General features: G+C 41.6%; 1 protein-coding gene across 2 annotated transcripts in view; it reads right to left on the bottom strand.

Annotated features, from left to right (window-relative positions):
* The window catches only part of AIG1 (androgen induced 1), a 127,492-nt gene that overhangs the window by 55,249 nt on the left and 56,206 nt on the right, over positions 1 to 16,037 (bottom strand). Inside the window, exon 4 of one of the 2 annotated variants that reach the window (XM_054821648.1) lies at positions 14,650 to 15,327. The exons of the other annotated variant lie outside the window; for it this stretch is intronic. Coding sequence (XP_054677623.1) covers positions 15,304 to 15,327 — 24 coding nt within the window. The 3' untranslated portion in view covers positions 14,650 to 15,303. Of the gene's footprint in view, positions 1 to 14,649; positions 15,328 to 16,037 lie in introns of those variants that run through there. 2 annotated transcript variants of the gene reach the window in all.

The following is a 16,037-nucleotide window of genomic DNA, read 5'->3' as shown; positions in this document are numbered from 1 at the left end:
AATTAATTCCTGCATGTTGAAGACAAGGCATGAAGTGGCACAAGGATCTCCAGTTGCTCTTTTAAGAACTGCTGAAGCAGGTGGGAAAAGAGGCTCTTTTAAGATGATGATTTCCTCATATAAGCAAACACCACAACAGAGATGGGGCAAGGCATTAAACCTGTGGCCTCCATTCAAGCTCTGGCCCCATTTTCAACCCATATTTACATCTAATGTCAACCTAACTTTGCCCACTTAGGGAGGTCCAATCCCTCCCATGGGGTCATTTATCTTCTCTCAGCTGGTGGCATTCGGGACCGCCACACAATAGGACGTTATTTTACATACATAGGTGACCAAATCCAGGCAGCCTTCATCGTCTGCTATTTTTACTCTGCCCTCTCAAGCAAATGCCAGTGTCGGTTCCTGAACGTGAAGTGAGTTTGGCTGAGGAGAAAATGGGTAAGGATCTCAGTTCCACCGACTTCAGTATCAGAAAGTCTTTCATACCCTGTAACTTCCAAAGTGGCCTTCTGCCAACCCACGTAATACTGCATCTATCCAGCTGTTTGAACCACTGTTCAAATGTTGTACTCACCAGAGGACTCTACTGGTGCCACAACTGATAACAAGAGGTGTGGTAATTCTGCAACTACTGCTTAATTTTTAATTATTTGTTAGTCTTGCGGAACCATATTAGCTCATATATCATCTGAGAGGAAGGGACATAACATGAAAAACTGCCATTGCCTCTTTCCGGTAAGCAGATGATACTTCGGTGAGATGACAGGTGCAAATCTCAGCATTTCAACAGCCAAAGTCTTTTCCTTTTGTGTCAAAATTGTAATATCAAGAAGAAACATCACTGAGCTCCTAAGCCATTTGTGCATGTGTTTCTAATTATTTTCTTTCAGTCTGTTATCCAAAATTAAAAATTACGTTAGTATAAGAACACAAATTTTCTCTGTCATGGTTTACTTCTTCATCTTTCTGCTGCATCAAGGAATGAAGTCATAAGAATTTACTTGTATAAGTTAAAAATTATAGCCCACTTACATGTATTTATTTTCAGATAAAGCCAGTAACTATCCTTAAAAAGTAAGTACAGTCCAAATAAAAGTAATTGTTTCAACAACAACAACAAAAAGGTATAGCTTTCCTCAGTAGTCTGTCTCCATAAGGTGTTCCATGTGTTTACCAACTGTAAAACTTCACTGACATTAAGTGAATGAAGGGATAGAGTCGGGACTAAGCGAGGAGACAGCAGGTAACAGAATTAGGAAATTAGGTATAAGCCAACACAGGATTAACTACAGAGACCTAGTCCTCTGATCTACTCTGTTTGGCACTTGGCCTAGAGGAATGCACAGTGCACGTATGCTCAGTACCTACATCCAGTTTCAACTGTGTACACGCACTGCCTAGCCCTTCAGCTCTGCCACATTTCTGAAAACATACCGCAGACATCAATTTTTTCAGCACGTGCATGTTTGAGTCACTTGCTTAGAAGAAATACACCATTTCTGGGGGTATCTGACAATTCAGACTGCAGTACTTACTTTTTTAAGCCCAGTGACTGAAAGCAAGTTTCTGCAATTTTGTTTACTGCCACAAAGAAATTCACACCGCATCTTGACAGCACATATGACATATGATGAGAAAAGAGCTTAATAAGGCAGGCAAATATCAAGGAGCAATTCAATACAACTTGAGAAAAACATTTTAAAATTTTGCTTAAAAAAGTTTAATTATATGTAATTTTACATCTGTGAATGTGCTTCTTAAAAAGCGAACCATTGGATAATTCCTCACTGCACTGAAAGGAATGACCTAACTTGTATTGATGTCAAAAGGGTAAGGTTTCATTGCATATTAGACGAGCTACCTCTCATGATAAAATTAAATAGTAATATGTTTTGTAGGGTTCGCAGAGTATGTTCACAGCATGGGGAGGATAATGACACAATATTAATTAAATATCTTTCATAGACAAGAACCAAATTTGTGCAGGTTTTGTAAGCTTTTTCTTGTTATGTCTATAATCTAGCATTATGAATGACATATATTTGGCCGCTCTGACGAAAAAAATTAACTTGAACTTTATTTCAAGAACAATCCAGGAGAACTAATGAAGCTTTCTTAACTCCACCAAAAGGAAGACAATACAGAAGACATCCTTACTTCTATTTTTGTGCATTTATACTATGTGAAAAGGAATTAAGTAGTAAAAAGGGGAGCTAGAAGCAACTGGAGAAAAGATCCCTCTAGCATTAAGCTCCATGAGAACAGCTGTATGGCTATCCTTAAGCATAATGTATACCGAAGTAGAGGTATATCTCACAGCACAACTGGAACCTCACACCATGCTCAGCCCAGTAGGTGGCCTGTGTAAATCACTAATTTAAGGAACACAAATCACTGCACAAGTCTTTTCAGCATACGGTGCAGAGAAGATACAGGAGGGCCTTAGGAGAGTGTAACACCTCCATGGCTCCTCTGTTCTCCGGGACAGAAATTGAACCTTTCAGAAGCTCAGTGTAGAAACTTGCCCACAGCTCCAACACTTGTGAACTCTGTATTTCTTCATATTTAATTTATTGTTATCTTTTTCATATTGCCATCCCATTTTCCACCCAAAGACCTAGTCAGGTCTGCTTTTCCTAGTAATCTGGAAGGACTGGAGTATTTTGATTCGAGCTTTGGCTACACCTTTCATTTTCATCTAGATGTGCTATTGATTTTGTTAAAAGGTTGCATTTGGGAGGGATGAGAAACCAAAATTAAGATAACAGTGGGGTTGACTTTTTTAAAAAATTACTTCTATGGCTATTCTCTGCCCTTAATGTTGAGAACTGTAATGAACTACAAGTCTATCGAGGCAAACGTGACAGATTTTTAATCAATTTTTTCCTTTCAGAGTATAAGTTATTATTGTTTCCAAAATTACCTTCCACAGACTACTGCAACAACAAACACAAGTCCATGCTGATCAGAATATCATATCTGGCTGATCTAATCTCACTGAGAGAAAGGGAGGCTGATAAAAAATGTTTAAAGACTAAACAGTACAACTAGTGCCAAGTTTCGCTTGACTCACGCTATATGGAAGCTGAGGTCCAAATAGCCAATGCTCTGTCTGCCAGAGGCCCATGTTCTCAAGTTCAAACACATTTTATATTTGCCAGTCATACTTCCAGTAATCACTAAGTTCCACTAAAGAAGACATTTAATAACTCGTATGACACCACATACTATATTTAATTTTCTCTTTAAAATGTATTAAGAAACATTTTGTAAAAAAACTCTTTATAAAATTCTTTATAAACAAAACGTAATCAGTATGGGTGTGTGTACCCAGATGTCTATGTGTGAGAGAGATTTTGGAAATTAACAGCTCTAATTCTTCTTTTCTGAAATGCCCTAGGTTTTACAAGGTCAGACCAGGAACTTTCAAATAAAGAAAAAAACATGAAAGCACAGAAGGAACACACATCTGTTATGCTGCAGTTCATACTGCAGTCCAAAAGCAACACAAGGAAAGGCATGCAAACAACATAACAATTTTGGTGGTTCTGGTGGGACAGTAGATAACCAGGAAATTTTTGATTAAGAGCAAACTAGAAAAAAAGAGCGATGAGAACTCAGCATATTCCAGCTCTATCCCCTCTGGCTGCGTTGCTCTGAAGCAGCTGCTGAAAAAAAGACAGCAACCTCTGACATTTCTGATCCTCCTTCTAGAGGGAAGCAGAGAGTCTGTCTTCCTTTTTCCAGTTTGGAGGCTGTGCAAGTGTACACCAGTGTTGTAGGACAGAACAGGGATGTATCAGAGCCCAGAAAATCCCTTTCCATAGGTTGTCTTAAACAAAGCAGAGCTGTGGGACAAAGGCAAGAGGAAGTGGTCTCGGGTGGCAGCCCACAGTTTGGGAAGGAGTCCAGGCTGCTGAGCGCCTGCAGTGCCCCAGAGCGAGGACCGCAGCATGGGCAGGGCACAGCTTCGCTCGATCTCATCTAGAAGGAATCCTGGAAAACGCAGTCCCAGGATCTGCTGGGATTTGCAGCCCTCTGTAGAAAGGCATATTTGGAAGGAGTGCAAGATAGAAGCAGCCTCCTTTCTAATAACTTAGGAAAGTCTGAAAGAAACTAGAGATGATGCTCGTCTCTCCTGTAAGCAGGGTAAAAACCTTCTTTTTGACTTTCAATGTCAAAGCCAAGGAGGCAGCCAGTAACTTAACCACAGCAACACCTGGGATCGTTTTAAACTCTGTAAGCAGGCCCCTTTTTTTTGTTTTTTAAACTTACTAAAAGTGCTTTTAGTTGCTTGTTTGTTTAGACTTCGCCAACTAGTGCTCTGGAGAGAAATCTCTCTTCAGAGAGAAGCTGTATTGTTTGTAAAATAACTTGATAGGTAAAGCCTGCAGGGAAGATTGGCCTGTAACATGCAGGAAAAGCAAACAAGAGTGGTAATGGATTCAAAGGTTAATGAAGAGTCAATGAGGAAATTAATTATGTTAATGAATGCCCTCAGCTACCCACCCCCCCCTTCATCCATATATAATGGCATAGCTGCACCCTGGCTCTGGGTGCATCCTCAAGAGGGATGAAAATCAGATACTATACACTAGTGTGAGATACAACATGTGGGAACATGTGCAAGCTCTAAGTGTGTAAGCCTGGACAAGTGTACCTATGCATGCTCACCTGCCAGGTTGTAATGCTAATACCTTGTAAGCTGACTGACCAGGCTGGGAGAAACCCTGCTGATTGCTGTTTGACTTCCTGCAGTGCACAGGCCACAGAATTTTACTCTGCAATTGAAGGAAACCATTCTTTCCAAACACGTGTGTGTCACTGAGCCCAGTGTGGTATGGTTGAACTACAGACCATCATGCAGGTGGAAGACTTACCCATTTCCCAACCCATCTTTATAGCTGGATTTTCTTGCACTAGCTCCTGAAAAGCTTACAAGCAGCTAAATTAACTTCCTAGCACAACTCAAATTCAGGCAACATTTTGGACTCCTTTGTTTTGGAAGTGACTCCTCAAGCTTCCTTTCCTCAACTTGGGATTTAACAAACAAACAGCATCCAAAATTCCAGGTCACAACTGGTAAACAATTTACTGTGACTGGTTTATTTAACATCATCCCTTCTGCACTTCCCTGTTATCTTCAGGAACTACCTTGAAACTGTAAGGTACTGTAAAAAGTGTTTATGTAAATGAAAAGAGCAATAAAAGGCTGCCAAGAAATTCTATAGTATGCTACCAAAAAAACCCCTCAAGGTACTTCACATAACCCCAAAGCTGAGGCTGAAAAAGCATCACAGTTGAAACAGTCACAGAGTTGCATGTTTGGGTTAGAAAATTTCTTTCAGAATGAATCTCTGACAGAAAACATAATTTGGGTGTAACTGAAATTTTGTCATTTTTGATTCGACAAAATTTTTCCATGCTCATAAACAATCCAAAAGGTCCGTAAGGCTGCTTTAGCATGGCTGCATTGCGGACATTCTGCCTTCTCCCAGCAGCTCTCCAGAACAGCGTAGTCTTGGGGGAATTTTAATTTTCAAGTACCCAATGGACCAGTTCTTGGCTGTGGACTGAGCTTCTGGCTAGACCACACCTCTCATAACGCAGTTTTTCCTCCTCTTAGATTGACCGGTTTGGAGAAACACAAGTACAACCATGAAGTACCATAGAAGGATGCAGTTCAGGTTTGAACTAACTGAGAATGAGTTATTTTGTGACTTCCAGATTTAAAATGTTTGAACTATATTTAAAAATAATATATATTGGTACATGTGTTGGGTTTGCGTGGCAAGGTTTTGGTAGCGCGGGGGGGGGAGCTACAGGGGTGGCTTCTGTGAGAAGCTGCTAGAAGCTCCCCCTGTGTCTGATAGAGCCAATGCCAGCCGGCTCCAAGACGGGCCCGCCCCTGGCCAAGGCCAAGCCAGTCAGCGCCTCTGTGATAACATATTTAAGAAGAAGAAAAACACTTAGAGAGAGACCTTTTGCAGCCGGAGAGAGGAGTGAGAAGATGTAAGAAACTCTGCAGACACCAAGGTCAGTGCAGAAGGAGGGGGATGAGGTGCTCCAGGCACCGGAGCAGAGATCCCCCTGCAGCCCGTGGTGAAGGCCATGGTGAAGCAGGCCGTCCCCCTGCAGCCCATGGAGGAAGGATGAGGGGGTGTAGAGATTCCACCTGCAGCCCGTGGAGGACCCCACGCCGGAGCAGGTGGAGGCACCTGAAGGAGGCTGTGGCCTGTAGGAAGCCCACGCTGGAGCAAGCTCCTGGCAGGACCGGTGGACCTGTGGAGAGAGGAGCCCATGCCAGGGCAGGTTTGCTGGCAGGACTTGTGACCCCGTGGGGGACCCATGCTGGAGCAGTCTGCTCTTGAAGGTCTGCACCCCATGGAAGAGACCCACGCTGGAGCAGTTCGTGAAGGACTGTAGCCCGTGGGAGAGACTCACATTGGAGAAGTTTGTGAAGAACTGTCTCCTTCATGCTGGAGCAGGGGAAGGATGAGAGGAGTCCTCCCCCTGAGGATGAAGCAGCGGCAGAAACAACGTGGGATGAACTGACCGTAACCCCCATTCCCCGTCCCCCTGTGCCGCTGAGGGGGGGAAGGTTGAAGCCGGGAGTGAAGTTGAGCCCGGGAAGATGGGAGGGGTGGGGGGAGGTGTTTTAAGAGTTGATTTTATTTCTCATTCCTCTACTCTGTTTTGCCTAGTAATAAATTAGATGAATTCCCTCTCTACGTTTGGTCTGTTTTGCTCGTGACGATAATTAGTGAGTGATCTCTCCCTGTCCTTATCTCGACCCATAAGCTTTTTGTTATACTTTTTCTCCCCTGTTTAGTGAACGAGGGGAGAGAGCGGCTCTGGTGGGCACCTGGCCCCCACCCAGGGTCAACCCACCACAGTACAATATAATGAAAAAAAACCCCAAACCAGAATGAAACATTACAATTTTTTTTGTCTCCATTAATGACATAAAGAGTAAATACAACCTATGGATATATGAAAAACTGGTGAATAATGGTCCTGCAGACTGCCGCATGTCTCTGCAGTAGTGGTGTGTTTGGGTCTGTCACGTGAGACCTTGGAAAGCCTACTTGCATTTATGAGTATATACAAAATATCTTTGGTAAGGTCTATCATTCTATCCAAGTAAGAGAGAAACAGAGACAGGCTTATTTGAGGTTGTACAAGAAAAAAAGAGCAATAATTTATGCAAACTTCCAGTCAGGTAAACTAAGCTGCAGAATTTGCTGCTCTTCCTGGGAGTGACCTTTTTTGAATGCAAGAATAAGAGATTGGGAGGGCTTTAAAGTGAGTCCAAGGCCAGGGAACTGTACACAGACATAAAGTGGCAATAACAATTGATGAGCTCACATCTGTCTCTAACAGCATCATAAGTGGCTGAAGTGTTACAGCTGGTCAGCTAGGTCAACCGTGTGGAAACCGTTTATCATATACAGTGTATTTTGTCTGTCAGGCTTTACTCCCAAAATAAACAGCCCTGTGCTCCATGAAAGGTAGGTGGTAACCATCTCATCTTGCGTGTGGACTGATTTGCTAGGGATGATCAAAATGACCTGCAAGGGGATGCCGGACCTGTGGATCCGTATAGATCACAGCACGCTGACAGCTCAGGTGACCCCCGTTATTGGAACAGGGTCAAGAAAAGCCACTAGTGCTACTGCGAGACTGCAGAGCATCTCCTGAGATGAGACTCTCAGGGGGTTTAACGTGATCAGTTTATCCAAAAGGAGACACTCACAAGACCTCTCCCTGTATGGAAAACAGTGATACAAAACAAGTAATAAAGGGCTCTTTAACGTAGCAGTGGAAAGCATAACAAGCTGAAGTCAGACAAGTTAGAAATTTGGAAAAGAATTAGCAGTGACAATGAATAATGACAGGAGCAAGCTGCTAAGGAAAACAGAAGATTGTTTATCTCTTCAGTTCATGACCAAATGCCTTTCTGGAAGATAAACTTCAGTGAAATAAAAATTACTGGGCTCAGTACAGGTGCAAGTGAAATGTTATGCCCTGTGTTAAACAGGAGGTCAGACAAAATGATCTAATATTCTTTTCAGACCTTAAATGCCATAAATGTCTGGGTTTGTCTGTGTGGTATTTTGTCGGTAGGTGAGAACTCACTCTGTTTCTGAGTGTGGATGAATCCATGCCAACAATGAACCAGGAGATGTGTAGGTGCGGTTAGCATGGTGCACAGTCCAACCTAGTAACTTGCTCTGGGCTTGGAGCTGGCTGATGCCTGGCCAGCTCACAACACAGAATAAAGTTGCATCTGTCTGCAAAATACCATTCAGACACACCTACCCCTACCCAGCAAGCCAGCCACCCTAGTGCACTTCTGCAGATGAGGAGACAGGAGGCACGTCTGTGCCACGTCCCGGAACGTGGTGCAGGGATTTCCACGATGGCACCCACGGTGCTCATGCTGGAGCCAGCAGCAGTACAGACACCTCAGCCCCATCAAAAAATCCTGGCCAAGGGGCAAGGCCCGTCCCCTGGGACCCAGTGCTATGCTAACCCAGCTGTGCTGCCTTCAGGACCAAGTCAGCATGTTGGCACAAGAGCTGTACCACATGATGCCAGGACACATCCAGCCATGGCGACTACCCCTTGCGCAGGGTACATGGGCACAAAGTCCTCTTGCTACTTGTGGTACTCTGAGGGAAACTGTATCATGGATTTTCTACCTCTGGTGCAAGAATGAGGGCTCAAGACATGCTAACTGATCATGGCTGGAGTTTAAATTCTCTGAAAGGACAGCCTGCATTCCCTTCCATCAAACTCTCAACACCTGCTCAGTGATCTGTCTCTTTTTCTCAGCATGAATCAAACCAAAGTCGTTCTGACTGCAAAAGGAGCGATGTGGTCACCCTTTTCTGTGCTCGGCATCTAAAGAGTAAAATAATGAATGAGATGGTAAGAATGTGCATGGGACGTGCAAAGAAGGGCAAACAAAGCACACGGTATTTATATCATTGTCACCACATGGTTTGCCTTTACAGAAAGTAGAGTGAGCAACACCGTGAAAACCTTACGTTTCTCAGCACAGAGCTCTACACTGACAAGAAAAGCACAACTTGAGCAATGAAGACAGAACGTGGTCCTGAAGGAAGAATGTTTTCCAAAAGGGCCATAGGATTGAATTCACGATGTCAAGAAGTATTCACATAAAACTGCAAACCAAAAGTGGAATTCCGATCTTTGCTCCACTGGGGACAGTCTGGCCCAAAATGCTAAGTGCTAGGAAGGAATTAATATGAGAGAAAGGATTAATCACTTCTCCAGAAACATTAATATAGAAGAACACTTTTGAAAATATCTTAAGAGCTGTAAGAAGCAGCAGAAGAGCTTATATTGTACAGAGAACTCAACAAAAACAAGACAGACAAAGGTAAACCCAATAAGTATAAGCTAACCTTTCAAACAAAACTCCTTTGTAGCAGGCTGTACTTACTATGAGACATAGCCTCTTCCAGGAAAAGCTGACCCCACCCTTTTCTTAAGGCATCAGATCCTCAGTTTATGTGGTTAGTTGATAATCTCAACTTTTATTCAATAAAAAAGGTTTTCCACTCCTTCATGATGTGAAGAGCTTAAAACTGAGACCCTTAGGATTAAACTACCAAGTCAAAATTCAAAAATTTGCACATTTCTGAGCCTCTGCTCTTTTTAATACTGACCATTCATACGTTGATGCTTGCAGGCTTATCTTCAAGATGACTGACACCTGGTAAAGAGCCCAAAAATACTGGCACCAGCACAGGATACTCAGGGTTTATCCATGTATTTCACTCTCAGACTATGTAAAGAAATACTCAGTAAGAAGGACTGGTGCGTGAGCAGTACTAGCACATACGACATTCCACAGGATAGCTCCTGAAAGTATCCTCTGTCATTAGTTTCTGTGGGTGGACAGTTCCTTGAAAGAAGAATGCCCAGTTGAATGGGCAGAGTGTTTGGAAAGAAGCACTGAGGGTGGGAGTTAAGCAGTATTGCAGCTACTATACATAAACTATAAAACATGGTAAACATTTCAAAAAGGCTTATTAATCGCAAACCAGAAACTTTTAGGATGATAACAGTGCCCTTAAAGTTAAGATTTTCTGTAATCATAGGACCTTAGAAGTTGAAAACTCTCCTTCTTCCCTCTCTATTGTGCACCAGTATGATTCTCATGAACACATCACTTCAGCTGCTGTGCTAGGAACAAAAACAGGATGGATATTAGACATTGGAAACTCTCCATTTGCCTTTACCACAAGGGGTTTTTTTCCCATGGATCATAAGCAGGGCAGACGGGCATTCCCTTGAGGCAAACAGAGATGTTTTCAGAACATCGTGCAACAGGAATACTCCCTGACAACATGTCTATAATAATATGTTCTAAGTACAACTTTCTGTACTGCACCTTAGGCTATTTGGTGGTGGACATATTTTTATGCCCATTCATTTTCCCTGAACATGTGTAGGGACCAGTGCAACTAAACATCAGCCTTTTAAAAGCAGGACATCTCATTTAGCGACACAGATGCTCCTAACAAGTCAACAGGTCCATAAAATTTTCTGAAAAAGGATCTGTGTATCATCATTATTATCCAGTTTCTCAATCAGTAAGGTGGAAAAGGTTATGATGAAAGAAATGCACTTAGTCACAGAGTATCTGGTGAGCGGATAGATTCCAACCCACTCCTTGTCCCAGCATCCAGTTTCCTTGCAGAGCCTTGACATGGCCAGAGTTTGATCAAGAGGTGAAAAATGAGACAGTGCCAAATGCCATCCAAAGCTTCCCTGTGGATAGACTTGCAAAAGAAAGGAAAGAAGATTCTGAGTTTGCTTCAGTACCACAAGACTTCACTCAACAGACAGCTGATGTAAAGCCACCATATGTGGCACGTCCCCAAGCACTAGCAACAGGTAAACATCAATCCCTGGCTTGAGGTGTGTGCTAGACAGCTCAGCTTGGTTGCTTGCCAGCTCCTTCCCTGCACGTCTAGTAGGACCTCAGGTTTGGTAAATGCCCTGCCATGAACACAGCAAGATGGTTGACTCTCTCATGCTCTCAGAGCAGCTGCCTTCTCTTTGTATCTCTGTGAATCCCAGCTGCAGTAGCCCTCCTCACTGAGAAAAATATAATTTTTCTGCGCTGCTGTTGATTCTTTCCGTTTCACATCTGGAGATTGTTAACTGTTTCCCACGTGGCCTGAGTTTTAGCAGCAAAAACACTCCAACAAATTCTAGTAAAACTGATTTATTTGTATTAACTGGACACTGGATACCAAAATAATACTGTATGGGGGACTTTATTCTCCCTTCCTCTTCACATTGACATTTCACCTCGACCTGTCCTCTGAAATAAATAGTAGGGAAACCTCATGTTTTAGTGGCTGGAAGTTCAGAAATGAAAAGGTCAAAAGCTGAAAATAATTTAAGCATGACATCTCCTCTGTTTAGGAGAGCTTAAGTACATATGAGTGGCGGAAGTCCCAGCTAAAACTCAAACTTGATGCTGTGAGTCTGCGACTTCCCCTTGGACACCAACAGCTGACAGCAACCTCTGTTTTTGCAAAGTCATAATTTGCTGCCATGGGAAGAATTATATTAGCAGAAACTGAACGGCTTCAAATCTTCAAGTGACAAAACACTGCAGGAGGGAAAAAGATACAAGTATTTGTATTTTTTGCAACTGCACAGAAGATAAAAACAGATAAATAAAGCAGAGGGTGTGCTGAGTGGAGCTGGGAAAATGGTTTAAAGTTGCTAACATGGAGGAAAAACTACCCAAGTCTTGGATAGTAAAATTTACTACCTTTCCAGAAGGTAGCCAGTTATAAATTTATCAAAGCCTTATTGGGTGCAAAAACACTTCTGCAGAAATATCTTTGTTTAATATTCAAGCTACTCTTAGGTAAAAGCAAGAAGAGGAAGTTAAATGCTCTTCAAAAGATATTTATTTAAAAATTACCAGTAGCAGGGAAAAGAACCAATTTAATAGTAGCAGAATGCTTTCCAGTGTATTCAAGCTGGAAAAACTCTCCCCCATGAGATCACTAATGTGCTTAAACCATGTGGCAGAGAAATAATCTTTAGAACTGAGAATGTGAGAATGAAAGAGATTATGGTTTGTAGCAGTCAAATACTTGTTCCACTATCTTACTTTCTCATTTTAATTTAGTTTTGAGCCCACTGCTGCAAATTTACCAGCTACCAGAACTTTTTGCTGCCCACAGTGCTATATGGTTTGTTGCATGAGGTGGCAGAAGATGTAATGCACCCCTGGCTGCAGCCTGAAGCTTGCTGCTGCTGCTCCTATGTCAGGGGAGTGTACTCTCACTCGGGCTCTGCCAGGGAGTGTATCTCTTTTTGGGATTTATGCCGTGGATAAAGGTGGTGTAAAGCAGGACACAGAAAGGTTGCACTTGGCTGGCTTGTATCTAATTTATGGATGGGTGTATGCAGGCTCGACGCGTGAAGAGAATGCTGCGGACCACAGGAGGCTCCAGCCGTGCTGTGGTGCAGCAAACAATTACCTCTGCCCCAAGCAAGTGCTGGCTCCTGGGGAAAGGGTTTATTGCCCAGCATTCATCATCAGGTACTCAGGAAAATGAAAGAGAACAGGTTTTATTTCTGCTGCAAATCATGCACAGCACCAAAACCCTGTTGCAGCCAGAAGAAAACCAAAGGTTTGCTGTGATCTCTGACAAAGAGGAACTTTTTTTTTTAAGTGAGACAAGTTGTAGCTTTGAGATAATGGAACTGAATAGCATTTCTGAAGAGTTTTGTATACCATTCTCACTTAAGAAAAGGAGGAAAAGACGTGAAAATCATAAGATGATGGATAGAGTCCTGTACTGTAAGAAACATCTTTGAAGATTCTGAAAACGCTGCAACTGAACCTTCCAGCTTGTAGGCCAATGCAGGAAAGCTGATGCAAGAGCTCTGGCAGGGAGAGACCACCTGCCAAATTCCTACTAATTGGTAATAAGGACAGATGAAGAAACTGGCCCGTGAAAGGAAAAATAAAGCTTGAAACCTCAGGCAAACTTCTTCAGGAACACAACTACTTCTGAAGAGAGTAGCAGATCCGCATGCATGGATAGATATAGGCTAATGCCTATAAATAGCTCCAAGCTGGCAGCACTAAGGCAGTAACAGAAGCCAGACTGTGGTAACAGCCGGCTTCGCTATAGAAATTTTCATCTTAATGCCATCTTCCTTCTTGCTGTGGGAGACGCACTGAAAACAGGTCTGGATAGTATATCAAAACTCTATCATGCTTTCAACAAGGTTTCATAAGGTTACACCAGTAATTTTTAAATTTCATTTTAGAAATTCAGTTCAATCTCTATGCAATACCTATAAAATTCCTAGATTTCACTGTTACATGAAAATGCCAAGGAACATGACCTTTAAATACAATTTTTATATTTAGTCCAGCAAATTTTCTCTACAACAGTAGCAATGGCAGTAAGGAACCTTATACTGAAAGAGCTCAGATAAATTTGCCAGATTAAAGAAGCAAATATCCTTTATTCCTTTTGCTGTTGTTGTTAATTTAAACTGAGATAGGTGATTTTATTCTTTCAGAATGAATGTCACACTTCTCAATTCAAAAAAGAATATATAAGCCTAAGTAAACTGTCTCTAACACTCTTGCAAAGTTTAATTCATTTGTTTACAAAGTGATCTGAGATATCTGGAAAGATTAAGTACTTTTAATTTATTAGCAAAGTTTAGAATATAGTTGGGAATTCTGCTGCAGTAATGCTAAAGCGACTGGTTTCCACAAATGTAACGAAAACACGAGATTCTCAAGTACATCACACCTGCACTGAGGACACTGAATTACACAGGCAAAAGTAAGGAGAGAGAGGAGTAAAATTTTTTAGCCTTCTGGCACCGTGGGGTTGCTGGGGCTCACTTTTCCTGCAAGAGTAAAGGAGAATAACTTCCCATTCTAGCATGTAGTGACAGGAACTGCCTGGTCTGTGTCACCTGTGAGGGGACCAAGCAGGGACTAGTTCTATTTACATGTTGTGCAGTTACAACACTGTCAGAGACTTTTTAATGCCAAGGAATTTTACATATTCCTATTTATATTTTGAAATGGCAGTTGCAGAGTGTTCAGACTCGCCTTTCTCTGCCTAGCAATGTATAGGTGGGATCTTCCATGTACAAACCAATTTGATATAATACACTTTCAGGTTCACTGCAAAATGTTCTTCCTTACACCGTAAAACTTACCAAGAGGCTGTACAATATTATATTACATGGTAACAATATTTCCAGAAAAAAAAAAAAAATTACACATGAATAAGGCAATGAAAGTATGCAGGTAACCATGGCTACTGTTGTGAACTAAATAACATTTTTTATACAGCTGTGAATATTTGTATGATTGCCAGTTAAGCTGTAGAGTTCAGCTTTGACACAGGGCTGGTAAACATTGAATTCTTGCCTGAAGAAAGGTACTTCCCAAAGTGGATGCAGGCCTCTACATTGTGCCACTGCGCATTCTGGTGTAATTTTTTTGTCTATTATACACACACAGATCTTATTACCTCAGTCAAAATAATCATTAGGTACAACTCTTCATGACCATCACTTATACTTTACTGTCAGAGTGACACACTTTTGCACAAGCTATTTTATGTCTTAAGGGTATTTTTATTTCCTCTTGCCATATACCTGCAATTACAACTTTTGACATAGCTTTTGAAATAGCTTTGACTCCATAAAAGAGAATTTTGAAATATCTTAAAAAAACCTGCAAGCAAAACTCTCAGCTTTCCTTGATTTTCACTAGGGGCAACAGCCCCGCATTGGTCCCAACAGCATTCCTGGACAACAAAAGAAAAAGCAATTCCAAATGACAGGGCAGATGAGAGGGACCTTTTCTCCTCTGACATCATTTCAATTTCCAAGTTCATCCTTCTTAAATCATCCTTCTGTTTACATGTCAGAGTCTCTCTTCTCAAATCAATCATTATCAGAGAAGGAATGGAAACCTAAGGGATTTTTCTCCTTACTGAGAAAAGGTACACCCAAAATCAAATTATTTGGAGTAAGTTGACAGTAGTTGCTATACTAAAAGAAAACACAAACACAAAAGCAGTTAGTGAGATGAACCTGTGCTTCCAGTAATATAAACAAAACGAAAATAATGAAACGCCTATTGTAACTAAGTGAAGCAGGACTCAGAGCAACATCTCTCTCTTCAAAAATTGAGTCACTTCTTCCTTCCCATAGAGCATGAATTTGAGACCCAAGTGCGTGCTCGTTCATTCACTGTGAATTTGTCGTCTTTGCCTGGTTTGGAGAGAGAGGATCATTTCTTAATAAAAGCACTGGCTAATGAAGCAAACACCGACTCACTTCGCAGTTCAATCTTTAACAAAATGCCTGTAGCCTCAGGCAAACCACAAATTCCATGTTTTAGTTTCTGCTCTGTAACATGGGGAAAATAGCAACTCTGTTCTGCCAGTCTTTACCTGTCCTGTTCTTTGAGGCTGAAAGAAATTTGAGGACTAAACATTTGTTATATGTATCAACAGTGCTTAGCTTAAGTAAAATTACAGGAGATGTTCTTTAAAATGGTACTAAGTACCAATATCGTTATTAATATATGAATAGTAATATATATTATGTATTACTATATATAGTGTATATATACTATATTATATACTACACATATACACAACACTATATATGTTACTCTATATATACTATATACAGTAATCCTGCCAAACTGATGCCATAGTGGGAGGCACAGCAGCGTAGCGCTCAGGAAAACAACTGTGAGATCTAAAGACCCACAAACTCTGGGGATATTAGAGGCAGTGGGTGTACAAAGCAGGGCACCCTTCTGACTTCTGCATACACAAATATGCTGGAATAAGAAAATTGCTCTGCAAACAGTGATCCTGCATAGCGGTCACAAGAAATGAAATGACGTCCAATTTCTGAATGTTGGACTAGAATCAACGAAGGGTCACATTTTCAATATACACTGGGTACTT

Source organism: Grus americana, chromosome 3 (assembly GCF_028858705.1).
Source record: "Grus americana isolate bGruAme1 chromosome 3, bGruAme1.mat, whole genome shotgun sequence".
NCBI classification, from domain to species: Eukaryota; Metazoa; Chordata; class Aves; order Gruiformes; family Gruidae; genus Grus; species Grus americana.
This window is presented reverse-complemented; position numbering and strand designations above follow the sequence as displayed.